This window comes from Rissa tridactyla, chromosome 18, assembly GCF_028500815.1.
Source record: "Rissa tridactyla isolate bRisTri1 chromosome 18, bRisTri1.patW.cur.20221130, whole genome shotgun sequence".
Lineage (NCBI taxonomy): Eukaryota > Metazoa > Chordata > Aves > Charadriiformes > Laridae > Rissa > Rissa tridactyla.
In genome coordinates this window covers 6,595,878-6,609,919 of record NC_071483.1, presented here as the reverse complement: position 1 = coordinate 6,609,919, position 14,042 = coordinate 6,595,878, and the positions used below count along the sequence as shown (strand labels likewise).

The 14,042-nt window shown below is 52.1% G+C and overlaps 1 protein-coding gene across 1 annotated transcript; it reads left to right on the top strand.

Annotated features, from left to right (window-relative positions):
- Positions 1 to 94: 94 nt before the first annotated feature.
- On the top strand, positions 95 to 10,972 carry SNRNP40 (small nuclear ribonucleoprotein U5 subunit 40). The gene is made up of 10 exons (XM_054223905.1): positions 95 to 337; positions 906 to 1,035; positions 1,568 to 1,661; positions 2,278 to 2,443; positions 2,940 to 3,062; positions 4,058 to 4,178; positions 4,932 to 5,014; positions 5,444 to 5,505; positions 8,719 to 8,822; positions 10,595 to 10,972. The coding sequence occupies exons 1-10, from the start codon at positions 113 to 115 to the stop codon at positions 10,642 to 10,644; spliced, it is 1,158 nt and encodes a 385-aa protein (XP_054079880.1). The 5' UTR covers positions 95 to 112; the 3' UTR covers positions 10,645 to 10,972.
- Positions 10,973 to 14,042: the final 3,070 nt, after the last annotated feature.

Sequence of the window (14,042 nt, the reverse complement as noted above, 5' to 3'; positions counted from 1 at the left end):
GGCGGGCCATCCGGTCACGCTCCGCCACTCGGCGCGGCGGGAAGCGGGACCGCTGGCCAATGGGGGAGCGGGAGGGCGGGGCGGAGCGGCGGGGCGCGCGCGGCCGGCGGCGATGATCGAGCAGCACAAGCGGAAGGTCCCGGGCGGCGGCCCCGGCCCCGCGCCCGCGCCCACCCCCACCCCTACCCCTACCCCTGTCGCCGCCCCGGGGGCCGCTCCCGCCCCCGACCTCCCGCTCGTCCCCACAGCGGCCAAACGGCCCCGCCATGACCTGCCCGGGGCGCCGGGCGCCGGCGGCGGCGCGGGGCAACCCCCCCCCGGGGCCCTGCTGCAGGCGGTACGGCGGGCCGGGGGGGAAGGCCTGTGAGGGGATAGCGGGGGGAAAAAGGCCGGGGAAGAGAAGGGGAAAAGGCCCGTGAAGGGATGGCGGGCGGACAAGGCCAGGGAGGGTGAAGGGATGAGGGGAAAAGGCCTGTGAGGGGATGGTGAGGCTCGGGGCAGACGTGGAATGCCCGTGAGGGGATGGTGGGGGAAAGAAGGCCTGGGGGGGGTGATGGGGGTGCTGAAGGGGTGAGAGAAAGAAGGCCTGTAAGGGGATGGTGGGTTTTGGGGATGCAGAAAGGCCTGTGAGGGGAGGGCGGGGGAAAGAAGGCCTGGGCGGGGGTGAAGAGACGAGAGGAAAAAAGCCTCTGAGGGGATGGTGGGGCTTGGAGTGTTGGGGCAAAAGGCCCTTGTGGGGATTAGTAGGGGGAAGAAGCCCCGGGGGACAGGGGGTGTGAAAAAGTGGGGGGAGATGGCCCATGAGAACGGGCAAGGTGTCTTGGCACACTGGATATGCCCCCAGGGCTGCCCCTTGTTCCTCTCCGTGGCATCACCTCACCCAGCTCCTCCGTTGCCTCCCGCAGGGCCCACCGCGCTGCTCCTCCCTGCAGGCCCCCATCATGCTGCTGTCAGGGCATGAAGGGGAGGTGTATTGCTGCAAGTTCCACCCCAACGGCAACACCCTCGCCTCCGCCGGCTTCGACAGGCTCATCTGTGAGTACCAGGCTGCCCTGGCCCAGCCAGCACTGCGCGGGGCTGGGGCTCATACAATTTCTGTATGTAGAAATGTAGGTAGTCCTGAGCATGAAGTGCTTCACAAGGAGGGGAGGAAGAAGCTTCTTCCAGCTCCTCTGGCAGGTCATTGTTCTGCTGATCCTCAGACGGGACTGGTAACACACTTTGCTGGTCACAGCCCTGTGTTCCCAGGTCCCTCATGCAGGTTACCGTCCGCCTGTGTTGGACTGCAGCAGTCTGCAGAAATGCAACTTTTAATGCTTTGGCTTGCTGAGGTGAAGAGTATTACTTTCCTTTAAAAATTCAGTTTGATTTGAAAGCATAAAACAGCTCAAAACAGCTGTCTGTCCTTCTGGGGCTCGTACGATGCTTCTTCATGGCTACACATCAGCCGAGATTGGAGATGACAGTGGTGACAGTACACAGTTCATTCTGCTGAATTCCCGGAGAATCGCTCCATCCGCAGCCCGGAGGTGTGTCCTGGACTTACCTCTCCCTTTCTTTCTCCCAGTGCTGTGGAATGTCTACGGGGACTGCGATAACTACGCCACCCTGAAGGGACACAGCGGGGCGGTTATGGAGCTGCACTATAACACGGATGGCAGGTAAGTGGCGTGCCGATGGCTTTTGGCCTCAGGCCTGGCTCTTCCTGAAGGAAGGTGCTTTCTCTTGGCCTGAGTCCCTCAGAGCACCTTGGTGCCCCTGCTTGGTCCACGTACGGCGAATGCTTGTGGTGTGGCTTTCCCAGATGAGAGTGGTGCCTGCTTGAGATTAAGAAAAAGGATCTGGAGTCACCCGTGACCCACCAGAGCCCTTGATTTCAATCTTGAGGAACAGCAGAAAGTTAGTCTCGGTCATCTGGGGGACACTGGGGAGGGAAAGAAACCAAGTGAGATATTTGTTAATATAAAAGGCCATTCCACTATTGTATCTGAGCTGTTGCCACTGAGCTTTCCTTCCTGTGTTCATCCCAGATAGTGTTTGAGGAGGCAGAAAACGAATTTATATGTATCTAGAAATGGGGTTTAATGGGAGTGCCTCCAGTGTAGCTGCCCCACTGTCAGTCAGCCTGTTCCGAAACGCCAGCTTTGTCTCGGTATATGGGGAGATTCTTCTCCCACTGATTATTTCCAGTTTTGATCACATAACTTAAGAGTAAAAAAGGTGGGAGGGGAGAAATATTGCCGAAATGCTGAACCTCATGGAGATTCTTTTCCGCAGCATGCTCTTCTCAGCATCCACAGACAAAACCGTGGCCGTGTGGGATAGTGAGACTGGAGAGAGAGTGAAGAGACTGAAGGGCCATACATCATTCGTTAACTCCTGTTACCCAGCAAGGAGAGGACCCCAGCTTGTCTGTACAGGCAGCGATGATGGGACAGTGAAGGTCAGTATATTGCATAAAGAGATAGTCTGGAATGAAAGTAAGAGAGGATCTTTGAAAGAATTTTTGGGGTCTTCCGATTTAAGTGGGTTAAATTCAGCCTTTCGTTACCCTTAGAATTTCATTATCTAATAACTTTGATTTCAGAAATAAAAAATTTGGAATAAAATTTGACTGCTGCTATTTTTCTGTAATTCTTTTGGGAGATGAAGAAGATTCATCCGCTCAGTTGTACTTTTTCCACTGAGCTGCATTAACAAAGCACAAGAAAGGCAAGCCGTTAATGGAATCTCACACATTAGCCCCTTCTTCCCTCCCCTGCGCTCCTGTGCTCCAACCACACCAGAATTTTGTTATGTTTTTTATAGAGATCTCCTGAGACCTAAAAGAGGGAATTTCAGGAGAGGGTTCTGAGTCTTTGCCAAGCATCTGTGCAACTTCTTGTAATTTTATCATTAAATGTCTCTATGCAACTTCTACAACTGCCGTGTCTTTTCAGCTGTGGGATATCAGGAAAAAAGCTGCCGTCCAGACGTTTCAGAACACGTACCAGGTCTTGGCTGTGACTTTCAATGACACCAGTGATCAGATCATATCTGGAGGCATCGACAACGACATTAAGGTAGGATGCCTGTTTCCCCATGTGCCTTTCTGACTGCACACGCCTTTTCCATCCCGTCACGTCTCGCATTGGTCAAGGACAAATGTGGAAGCCTGTTGGTTAATTTTACAGTCACGAGAGCCACGCGGATGTGCTGTGCCTGACCTCGCTGTTGATATAGGGCCAATAAACTCTGAGGGAGTTGCTCCAGGGCTGTTTGCCACGTGACAGCCTGGGCAGCCCTGGCATTCCTGGCCAGGCGTCCCAGCACTGCTGTCACCCGCTGGAGCCGATACGGTATGCTGGCTCTCCTGGCAGCCTGTGCCTGTCGCGGAGGCTCTAGAGCCATATATGAGGTAAACTAAAGAAAATGTGGTGACACATCCGCGCTCTCTGCCCTCTGCTCTAGTTTGCAACTTACTTTATCACCTGCTAGTGTGGAAAGATTTTATTTAAGAGCGAGCTCAGTGTTTCATTCAGCTGGTAACTGAGATTCTCCTGATAGGCGTATGATTCAGTCTGTCTTACTGTCCTTTTAGCCTTGGGCTCCAGCATTACCTAGGCATGGGGAGCATGTGCTTGTCAAGAGAGCCATCGCTAGGTGTAGCACTGACATGAGATCTGTTCCGACTGCCCCTTGAAAGACTGCCCCTCTTCGGGGAAAGAACAGCATGAAATTTGGGGATTTTGGCTCTGTGCCATCAATCAGTGGAATCTGGGAGCTGTGGGAGCTATAGACAGGTAGAGAGAGATTCCTGCATGTATGAGGCTGCTGACATTTCGCTCCTTGGTGGTTGGACACGGTCGGTAAGGAGTCTTAGAAGGGGCAAATTCCATTTTTCCTTCAGCACAAATAAAATTCTAGCCTCATATTTTAGCCATTCAGACTCCACTAACTGAAATGGAAAGCTGATGTCATCAGATGACGGATCACTACCAGCGTGAAATGCTTCAGAAGCAGCAGTTCCAACAGTCTTGGCTGTCTTTTTGTTAAACCGCAATGTTGTGTCTGAAAGGTGTGGGACCTTCGCCAGAACAAGCTCACTTACACGATGAGAGGACACGCGGATTCGGTGACAGGCCTCAGTCTCAGTTCGGAAGGCTCCTACCTGCTCTCCAACGCAATGGACAACACAGGTACGTCCTACCTGATGCGAGAGCACAGCTGTGGGGCGCTGCTCTCTCATGCTAGCTTGGCATGGCGTTTAGGAAGGAACAGCTCAAATTGTTTGACGTAGGAAAACAAGAGCCAGACATGGGGATAGGCTGAAGGGACTTTGGCTCCAGAGATAAAGCTTGAATTCTTGTTATGCCGGTGACAGTCACGTCCTTTGCAGGGAGGGAGCAGCTGCATCAGAAGGGTTTGTCACATCTCCCGAAGGGCAGTGAGGACACATGCTATGGCACACGTTATTTGCGCAGACAGTTGAACGCACACTCGGTCTGGCTCTTGTCAGGGCGGTTTGGCTGTTTCCCGGCAGCAGGGAATGACAGCACAGTTTCCAAACTGCCTGTCTCCTGCGTGGAGGTGCTCAGCGAAGCTGATCTGATTAGAAGCGCGATCAGAGAGTGTGTTAGAATAAAGCAAATGCTCATATAAGGAGATGGTGGCTCGTTTGTGTAATAGTTGTTTTGGATTTTTCCCCTCGCGTTGGCAGTGGTCTTGGTGTAATTATAAATTTCTGCATTTGACCCTTCATATCAAAGCTTTCTGTGGGGGAAAGCTGCTGGTTTCCTTTTGCTTCTGAGGAAAGCTAAGTATAAAGAGAAGGAGCATGACCAGGTCTGCTCGTTAGCAGCGTGTCTTAGGAAAAGAAAGGTTTCCAGAAGCTGACCTTGCCCCCATGCCTCTGCCATCTTCAGCTAATTACTGTGAGCTCTCTGTTGCAGTTCGCATCTGGGATGTGCGACCGTTTGCCCCTAAAGAGAGATGTGTAAAGATTTTCCAGGGGAACGTACATAATTTTGAAAAGGTGAGTGGACTGCAGGCTAAAACATGATTGTTTGTAAAATGCTGCTGCTGTTAACTTTTCTGTAAATTGTTTTTTAAGTTCAAGTTTAAACCAGAAAGGCTTTAATAAGAATTCAAAGAAAGATTAATGCACGAAGTGGGATTCCAATTAAAGCCACAGTAACAAGATTTCTTTGCTCGGTTCAGCTATAATTAGCTGTAAATTAAGTATTTTCTACATTTACTATCTACTTTGTGTAAAATAACAAGGCACTGGATGTTTCCAGCAATGAAATAAAAACTGTAATTACCATCTTCACTTCTGAAGGAAGATCATTAAAGTGGTGCTCACGATATTTAAAGTCTCATGGCGATTTTAATTCAAGTAGAAGGGGAAAACTAAATCTTTCTTTGGAAATAGATCTGTGGACTTTTCTTTTTTTCATTTTAGAATCTCCTGAGGTGCTCTTGGTCCCCGGATGGGAGTAAAATCGCAGGGGGATCCGCCGACAGGTGAGCTGCCACTGCGTTTCTCTGTTACCATCAATCCCAAACCATTTTGCAAGCGCTCCTGAAATGAGTTGGATCATGTCTAAAATGAAGCCTCAGAGTTGTGCGTAGAGGTGTGAAGACCCGAACAACCCCCTTCATTCTCTGCCCTGATTACAATAGCGGTGTCTTTATACTGTGACAGTGGAGGAGCACCATATAGTTGTAAAATCTTATTATTATTGTCAAAAGCTGAGTAGAGATCTACATTATTGCTTATGTTCAACCGCAGGATCCAACACTAGGACCAGCAGGTGACAGGAGCGTGGTTGTTGGTGGACTAGGACCCTGCAGTCGTATCAGCAGATGCTTGTGAGAGTCTCTGAGAAGCAGGGAGTCTGGGGAAGTGCGTGTAGTGAGGGGTTATACTGATAAGGACCACAAATACCGGTTAAATTGCTGCGTGGCAGCTTGCAGGAGGCACCAGTGGTGTTCCAAGGGTCGTTCTTGTGCCTTACTTTAATTAATGAGTAAGAAGAAATAAAGATCTGACTAAATTAGCGCATATTGGACTTTTAAATGAGATATTCTATAAACTAAGGCAACTGAGGAGTAAAACGGGTAGAGGGAGGAAGCCAGCAGAGGGTCCATGCCAGACCCTGAAGGTCACCGTGAAGGATACCAGCCTCCGCTGGAGCAGATCCAGACACACTCTCAGTGACATCGAGACAGGAATTCCTGCAGGCTGGAGTCCAGGGCATGGAGCAGTAGTAATCAGCAAATTAATGAGTTTCTGATAGAGGATAGGGAGAACTTTAGCTCTCACCGTCCAGATATAGTGAGGCCAGCTGTCACAGCAAGTGGCTGAGACGTGACCCTCCGGTCCTGCTGGGCAGCACTGGCGGTGGAGGAACGCCTGCGTGTTGGTCTGCCGAGGCTGTGGCTGATCTAGTCAGTGGCAAAGAGTGGCTGGAAGTCGTAGGCCATTAGGTTAGTTCTGCAGATGCTGACATAGCTCTGTGGTCTGACAGCAACTTTGTTGTGACATTCGTGGGGAAGAGCCAGACCCCGGGGCAGGTTAGACAAGGCCACTCAAATCTTTCTGCTGTCTCTGAGCTTTTAATTTTTTTCTTTTGAGGAGTATGTGCTGGGAAAGCAAAGCAAGATCAAACAAATGTTTCATTTGTCTGAGTACAAAAGCGTTCCCCAATGATTACTCTCTCCTTCTGCATTATGTGGAGTGTTTGTGTATGTTGGAGGGACAATTGCCTGAATATTTTTTTTGCCGCTGAGCTCTTCAGGTTATAGTAAAATCAACTACTTAAAGTGCTTGCCTGCTTTGCAATACCAAATTAAAAACAGAACAGTAGAGTGCTTTGAGAAAGCATTCAGTACAGCTATTGCCTGCTAGATAAAACAGTTGTCCTTAAAGAAATGCTGCTTTAAGTAACATTCACGACTTAAGTTGCGGGTTTGCATTTTTCCCTTTCATGTGTTTAAAGAAAATAAGTCGAAGAATAGCACCAGCCTAAAAAATGAACGCTCCTGACAAAGCAGGTCTGCCCTGTGTTGGTATCCAGTGTCCTCTCTATCTAGCCAGCAAGTGTTATAAATAATTCAGTGCTTTTTTGGGGGGAAAAGAAACTCAGTTCTATTTCTACTAAAAGACGGGCTAATTGTACAAGCAAATGTTGTTGTTCATACGGTCTGCAAAGCCCTGACAAACAGAAAGGAACAGGTGAAGCTGAGGAACCCGCTGTTGGTAGCGTTGCATAAACCTGAAACAGTCTGGCCTTGGTGTTCAGAGCTTGGGCTGCGTGTGGGGCTGATGAAAGGGCTGTTGACCCCCAGCATGTTTGAATTTGTGCAGGTGAGACATGGGGATGCACAGTGGCATTCGCGTGACCTTCCTTTGGAGGACTGTAATGCAGTAGGTTGATTTTTACATGTGTTTTGTGGGCCCTCACCCTCTGCAGTCCCCTGTAAATAGCCATAGTGATGCCTCTGGGGCATGTAGGCAGCAGAGCTGCCCTCACGCTTCCCTTTTCTGACCCATCAGATTTTGTTTTAGCTGCCAGTCACCTCCCTGCAGAGTAAAACGAGAAGGCAGAGTGAGTGTAGTCCAGAACTGGCAGCTAGCCTGAGTGTTTTTGCGGAGCTGTGAACCTCGTAACAAATGCCATTTCGTGTGGCAAGGCCATTGTGTTCGAAAGGGAAGGATGCAGCGTCCCTGCGCAGGTGGGGTGCAGCATTGCCTTGACTGCCTTGTAGGGTGTCGCTCAGGGCTCTTCTCGTTTTGATATGTTAAAAAATCCCAGTCGCTCCTGCGGGTGCTCACGGTAACTGGGGTCAAAGCATCGCTCTGCTTCCCAGCGGAGCTTGTGTGCAGCCACCCCACCGTGCAGGCAGCAGTTGACACCCGTGGGGGACAACCAGTGAACTCGGCTACAGTGTGGTTTATAGCAAGGCACCGTTTCCCCCACTTTCTGAGATCTTTTATGAGAGTAATGTGAAAGCTCGTCTGTGCCTGGTGCCAGCAGCGTCTCTCTGACCTCCTGCTTGAAGGATCCCAGTGGCTTCTGGCCCTTCAGCCAAGGTGCGGTGCTCAGGCAGGACCCGGCAGCGGTGGGGGCCCGCGGCAAGGCCTGCAGGAGGCTAATCAAAGGGCTCGGCGCAATCTGATAATAAAAGCTGGGAGGTGGATTATGACTTTAATGGCACAGCAGGAAGAAATCCGTATATAAGGCTGTTGGCTGTGAGGGATTACACTGTCGCAGGGGCTGGGCGAGGACCTGGGCTACTCCTCGCTGCTTGCCAGCCAGCCCAAACCAAGGGTGACCACCGGGCGTGCAGGCAGGTATTTGCAAGGGCGAGAACCCCACTCCCAACACTAATTTTCTCCCTTAGCCCACTGTGTTGGGGCTGTATTGAAGGTCTCTACGGCCTCACGGTTTCAAATCCGTCTCCAAATCCCGTTTCACGAGAGGTGAAACGGGGCTACTGTGCTATGAGGCTTTTGACACCGAATTGACATGTGAGCTCCTACCTGCTCAGACTGCTGCTCTTCTGGATTGGGCAGTGCAGCATTTTGCTCCTTGAGAGGCTCCTTGTTTATCCTCACTGGGAGCTGCATCTGTTTCAGCCCGGGCGGTGAACCGCTGCAGGAATAAGCCGTTGGTGTGGGGGGCAGCTGCTTTCCCTTCTCAAATGCCTGCGCTCATAATGACTCTCTTGTAGGTTTGTCTACGTGTGGGACACCACATCCAGAAGGATTTTGTACAAGCTGCCAGGTCACGCCGGGTCGGTGAACGAATTGGCTTTCCATCCGGAGGAACCCATCAGTAAGTCCTCCCCACCTCAAGTCAGCCGGGGAAATAGTTTCAGGGCTGTCTGAACTGCCAATCCTGTGGAAAACAGCCCCTAAACTGCCTGTGACCTGGAGCCCCGAGTATCAGAGACAAATGTAGGGGTAGCGGACTCCTGCCTGCTGCTCTCCCACAGACGGGAGTTGGGCTGGGTGTACCCTGGGGTCCTGGGCTGAGCGCAGGGGCTCTGCTGTGTCCTGCCCAGGCGGAGACCTGGGTGGGGGCACCTGTATAGCAGCAGGGTGGCTGGTGGTCCGGGCTGCTGGTCACCTGTGGGTGGCCATGAGCCGTGGCTTGGCTGCCGCTGCTTAGGGCTCGTCCAGACTTCCCAAGGGCTGTGCAAAAAAGATTTGGGGGTACCTTGGTTTGGACACCAGGGATATAACCATACGTTTAGTGGTCAGATGAGGACAGTGACCACCTGGGAACATGTCTCCAGCCTGGGATCTCTTATGCAAAGTAGGAAGCAAAGGCAGCTCTTTGTGCAGCAGGTTTTGTCCCCATTCTAGAGGTGTCCAGCACGTGGCACCACGTATCAGCGCTGGGTGAGACAATGCTTGTGGTGGTGTTTTTCAGAATGTTTTTAACCACCGTGCATCAGCTGAGACCAGATTTCATATCAGTTCCTTGGCGCGGTGTGCGGCCCAGGCAGGACCGCAGGGTGCTGTTTGTTTCTATGGAAACACTTGCACCATCGGCCAGGTCACCGCATTGCTCCAGCCAAAAATTGACAAGAGTCAACCCCGAAGTGAAGCCAAGAGCTCAGTTGCGCCGAGGGTGACAGTCTCTGCAGCAGGGCAGTGAGTTATGGGTTTGTTCCTTGGTTATTCATTGCCCTGTCTTCAGATTGGAGCCTGTGCTGGAAGAGCAGCGCGATCTCTCCTCTCTGGTTTGGAGCGGATCGTTTGCAATTGTATCTGCTGAGCTCCTCTTTGTGAATCAATCACTCAGCTTAAAATAAAAATTAAAAACCTATCCGGGCGTTGCATGCGAGTTATGCAATTGATTTCTATTAACATCTGGGAATGTTAATCTTGTAAATTGCTGCACCCGCTCCGCAATACTCATCTGCACGGGAGGGTGCATGGGGAGGCAAAATGCAGCAAGATAACAGACACCAGTCTGCACCTTCATTTAGAAATTCCCCAAATCTCTCCTGGGCTTCATTGAAACCATTGGCAGTGTCAAGAGCAGCGTTTCTGGGTCGTCATTTTGACGCTTGTGTCTGCCTGAAGAGCCTTTTCTGAGTTACGGTGGTTCGTTGGATTGTTGTAGTTGGGTGCCAGCTGCATTTTGCCTGTTCTGATAAAATAATGTGGTCCCGGCGAGGCTTTCCTGGCCAGCCTGTGCCCTCTAGCGGCACGCGGTCCCGACGGCAGTGCCCGGTTTGCAATCTGAACGCCGTTTGCGATGGAGATAACACTTCAGGATGCTTGAGAGCGTTAACAGCGTGTTTATACGCCTCTCTTTACCATTTTAATGCTTAGACATTACAGGCAGTACGCCGTTATGCCTGTCTTGGGACAGGGGAATGGCAGCCACGACATGCAGCGTGTGATGAGGTGTCGGAGTAGTAATTCCGTGAAGTGTTTTTGGGCAGCACATGAAATTTGGCTTTCTACATCACTTACAGCAAGCGAAATGAGTAGTTCAATTCAAATGATGTGTCGTTAGTGGAGGTCTCAAACTGTCGCGGTTAATTTTCGTATTCCTCCCTTTTCCCCCCCCCCTCTCTCTCTCTCCCACAGTACTCTCCGCATCCAGCGACAAAAGACTGTATATGGGGGAGATCCAGTGAAGCCGACGAGGCGATGGTGGGATTCGTGCCCTCGCAATCTTTGGTTTACAGAAGTCGGATTGACTTTCTTCTCACTGGTGCCAGCCCGCCCCCCCCTCGCCCTTGTAGCAGTGGGAAAATGTTGAAGCAGCTTGACGAGACAAGCCGCCCTCTCGCAGGCTGCGATGTCTGCGTGGTCTCGCTGTACAGCTTTTTTCCACCACGCCCCCCCTCTTCTTCGGGGAGGAAGGAAAACTTAGAATTGAAAAGATTTTAATTTTGGCTGTACCACCGACTAGTATACCCTTACCCAGATCACTTGAAATTGGTAAAATCTGTTTAAATTCCACATGTGGCTTGTATATTCCCTGTCGAGTTTTCTCTTGTTGTTTTTTTTTATACGGTCAAAACTGAAATAGATAGCTTTTTACAAGAACTGTGTGGATGGGATTTATTGTTCTGTTTTACTTCTCTATCATACAATCCTAAATCAAGGCCCTCCCTCGTATATAACCCGGGGAAACCATAGACCTTAACTTCAGAAGAGCAGCTTTATTTTTTATTCATGGCAATAAAAATGACCACACTTGAAATAATTATTGGGCTATTGCTGAATCCTATTTTCATGGTTTTGAGTAAAATCCAGCCTTCTGCTGTAAATAAATGTAAAGGGAGTGAGTCTTCTGTGACGGGCACAGTGTATTCGGTGCTCGGCAGTGGGGGAACCGGCTGGGCTGCGTGTCCCCTCTCCCGAAGCAGGCTGGCAGGAGGGTGGTACGAGCTGGTGGCAGATCCTCGGGCGGGTTAGATCTGTCCCTCATAGACCCGTGTCCGACTGCTGGGACAGCACAAGGGTGCCTGCGCCCTGCCTCAGCTTCAGGGGGGCGGTTTATGGGGCTGCTTCTGCCAAATCTTGCCCTGTACCTGCTGCGTGGCTGACTCTGCTTGCTGTGCTCCTGCAGAAGGGAATGCTCTGCCCTGACTTTTTTAGCCAAGGCTGAAACTGCCCTCGAGCCCTTGACTCGGTGCTGAGCTTCAGCTGGTCTTTGTGGGAACACACAAGGGGGCTTCCCCACGCCACAGCTCGTTGTCTGATGTCAATTATCTTGCTATGAAGAGTACATGCTGCATGTCTCTTTTGTGTCCATCTCAGCTGTTAGACTTTTCATCCTTTTTTTCCCCCCACCCCGTTTGCTGCCTTGGCTCAGGTTGTATCGGGCGTTTCTCACCTCTCGCTGCCTTTCTGCCCCAAACCAGAGGGCTGCAGTCGAGCTGGGAGGATGGAGCGTGGACACGCGATGCTCCCACCCCAGCGGTGCCGTGCCGTAGGACTGTCCTGCGCAGTCGTGGACAGCGTTTGACCAGGAGGACTCTGCTGCGGCCGCCAGGTATTTAAGAGGTGGGAAATGGGTACGGCTTGTGCAGTGACAGGGAAGAAGCACAGGGTCCCCTTGAGAGTGTGTCTTGCCCTGCTGTGGGCAGAAGAAAAAAGCTGGAGGATGGCACTCTTGGGGCCAAAACAGCTTTTAAGGAGGCAGGGAGACGTGGCTGTGTTCCCTGGGAGGCAGGGTGATGTCTCCTGGGGTGTGTGGCACTGTCCCCAGTCCTCTTCACCTGAGCCATGTCCTGTCAGCAGATGGCTGCAGGCTGTCTGTATCCCGTGGGGATACGGGACCTCACTCAGCGCAGTGTTCCTCTTGAAGCCCTTGGGGCTGGAGCAGAGCTGGTCTCTGCTCGTTCCTGCATCATCGCAGCCAAAGTGACTTTGGGAGCAGGCAGCTGGGGATGGAGAGCACGGGAAACCATTGATCCCAACTGTGTCTCCTTCACTGATCCTCGTCATCCGTGGGTGGTGGATTCCAGCCTGAGGTGTGAATGCTCGGACACAGCAGAACTCCGGGTTCAAATCTAGGGAAGATCAGCTTCACCAGAGCGGGTCTAGTCCCAGTCTGCTGCCGACATCCACCTCCCGTCATTCCGCGACTCCCAGCGGGAATGGCAGGCAGGAGCCCGCAGGAATGGCTGCTGCAGCCCTGGGACTCCGCGGTCATCCCTGTCCCACTGCCCTCGACATCCGTCTGTCCCCACGGGGGGACCCGGGCACGGCTGGAGCCAGGCGTCAGGGAGGTGATGGTGCAGACACAGGAAGACCTGTCGCCGGATCACGGTGAATGGATGTATCTGAACGCAAACAAATCACCCTTCAGCTGAACAGGCGGGCGGAGAGAGCTGGAAGCAGGGGGAAGATTTATTTTTAACTCTGCAGAGTATTAAATAACGTGCCCTGAAACGCATGTAAATGAGAGCTGGGGCTCCAGCCGGGAATGCCGTGGGTTGGGATGGACCTCCCCGGAGCCACCAACATGGGAGCCCTGCGCCTGAGGACCGACACCGTGCCTCTGTCCCCTCGCCGAGAGCTGGCGGGCAAGGAGGGTGCTGGCACACCTTTTTTTTAGTGCTTAATTAGACATTGTTGTAATCCCTGAGGGTTTATGTTTTCATTTGAATATATGCCCAAGCATCAGAGGGAAGACTCTTGGGGCTGAGCCAGCGGTGCCAGGATGATAACCCTGCGGTTTCCCAATCTTGCTCGTTTAAAAGAAGAAAAGAGGGTTCTGTTTCCCAACCCAGGAATCTGTAGGGAAGCAGGGAGGGCTCCGCCTTGGGTCCTGGAGGGTTTTGTTGGGCAGCGGTTGCTGCGCCTGGGGGTCCCACAGAGCCTGTGAGTCCCATGCAGGATGCTCAGCATCACGTAGTGGGGGCTGGATGGATCCGCAGCCCACCCAGGGGCGAGTAGGTGCCACCCCCTCTGCCCTCAGACACCCCTCCAGCGCGTCAGCGTGGGTGTCTGTGGAGCCGTGACCCAGATCAGGGAAATGATCCGGATTAACACTAAATCCCCTGTTCCCGAGGGAGTGACTGGGGCAGGCGGCTGGTTTGCTTCGAGGGCATCTCCCCACTGCATGCACCATGGCCAGCTGAGCACCAGCAAACTCACCGCAGCATTGGCTTCCTGGGCAGGTCCTTGTGCCCATCCCAGCACTGCGAGAGAAATCTCCGTTCCCCAGCACATCCCCAACTTGTGGATCAAATCAGCATCCGATGCCAACAGGGGGTGAGGAGGGAGACTTGGGCAGTCACAGCTCGGAGTTGCCACTGCCAATTACTGTTGGCAATTAGGGCTGGATCGATGCCCACCTGTGTTGGTGACAGATCGGACCACGTGCTGATGTCCCAGCCCCTGGGAAGAGCCCGAAAGTTGATTTAGGAGAAGCACCTACCTGCTGCTAAGGGGACACAGGTTCAGTGGATCCTAACTATGGCCCCAGTGTGACAAAATGTGGATTTAATGTAATTTGCTGGTGGGGGGTTACTCAGCTGAGCAGGTCTAATGCTCCACAGGGCCCAGCACAGGCTTA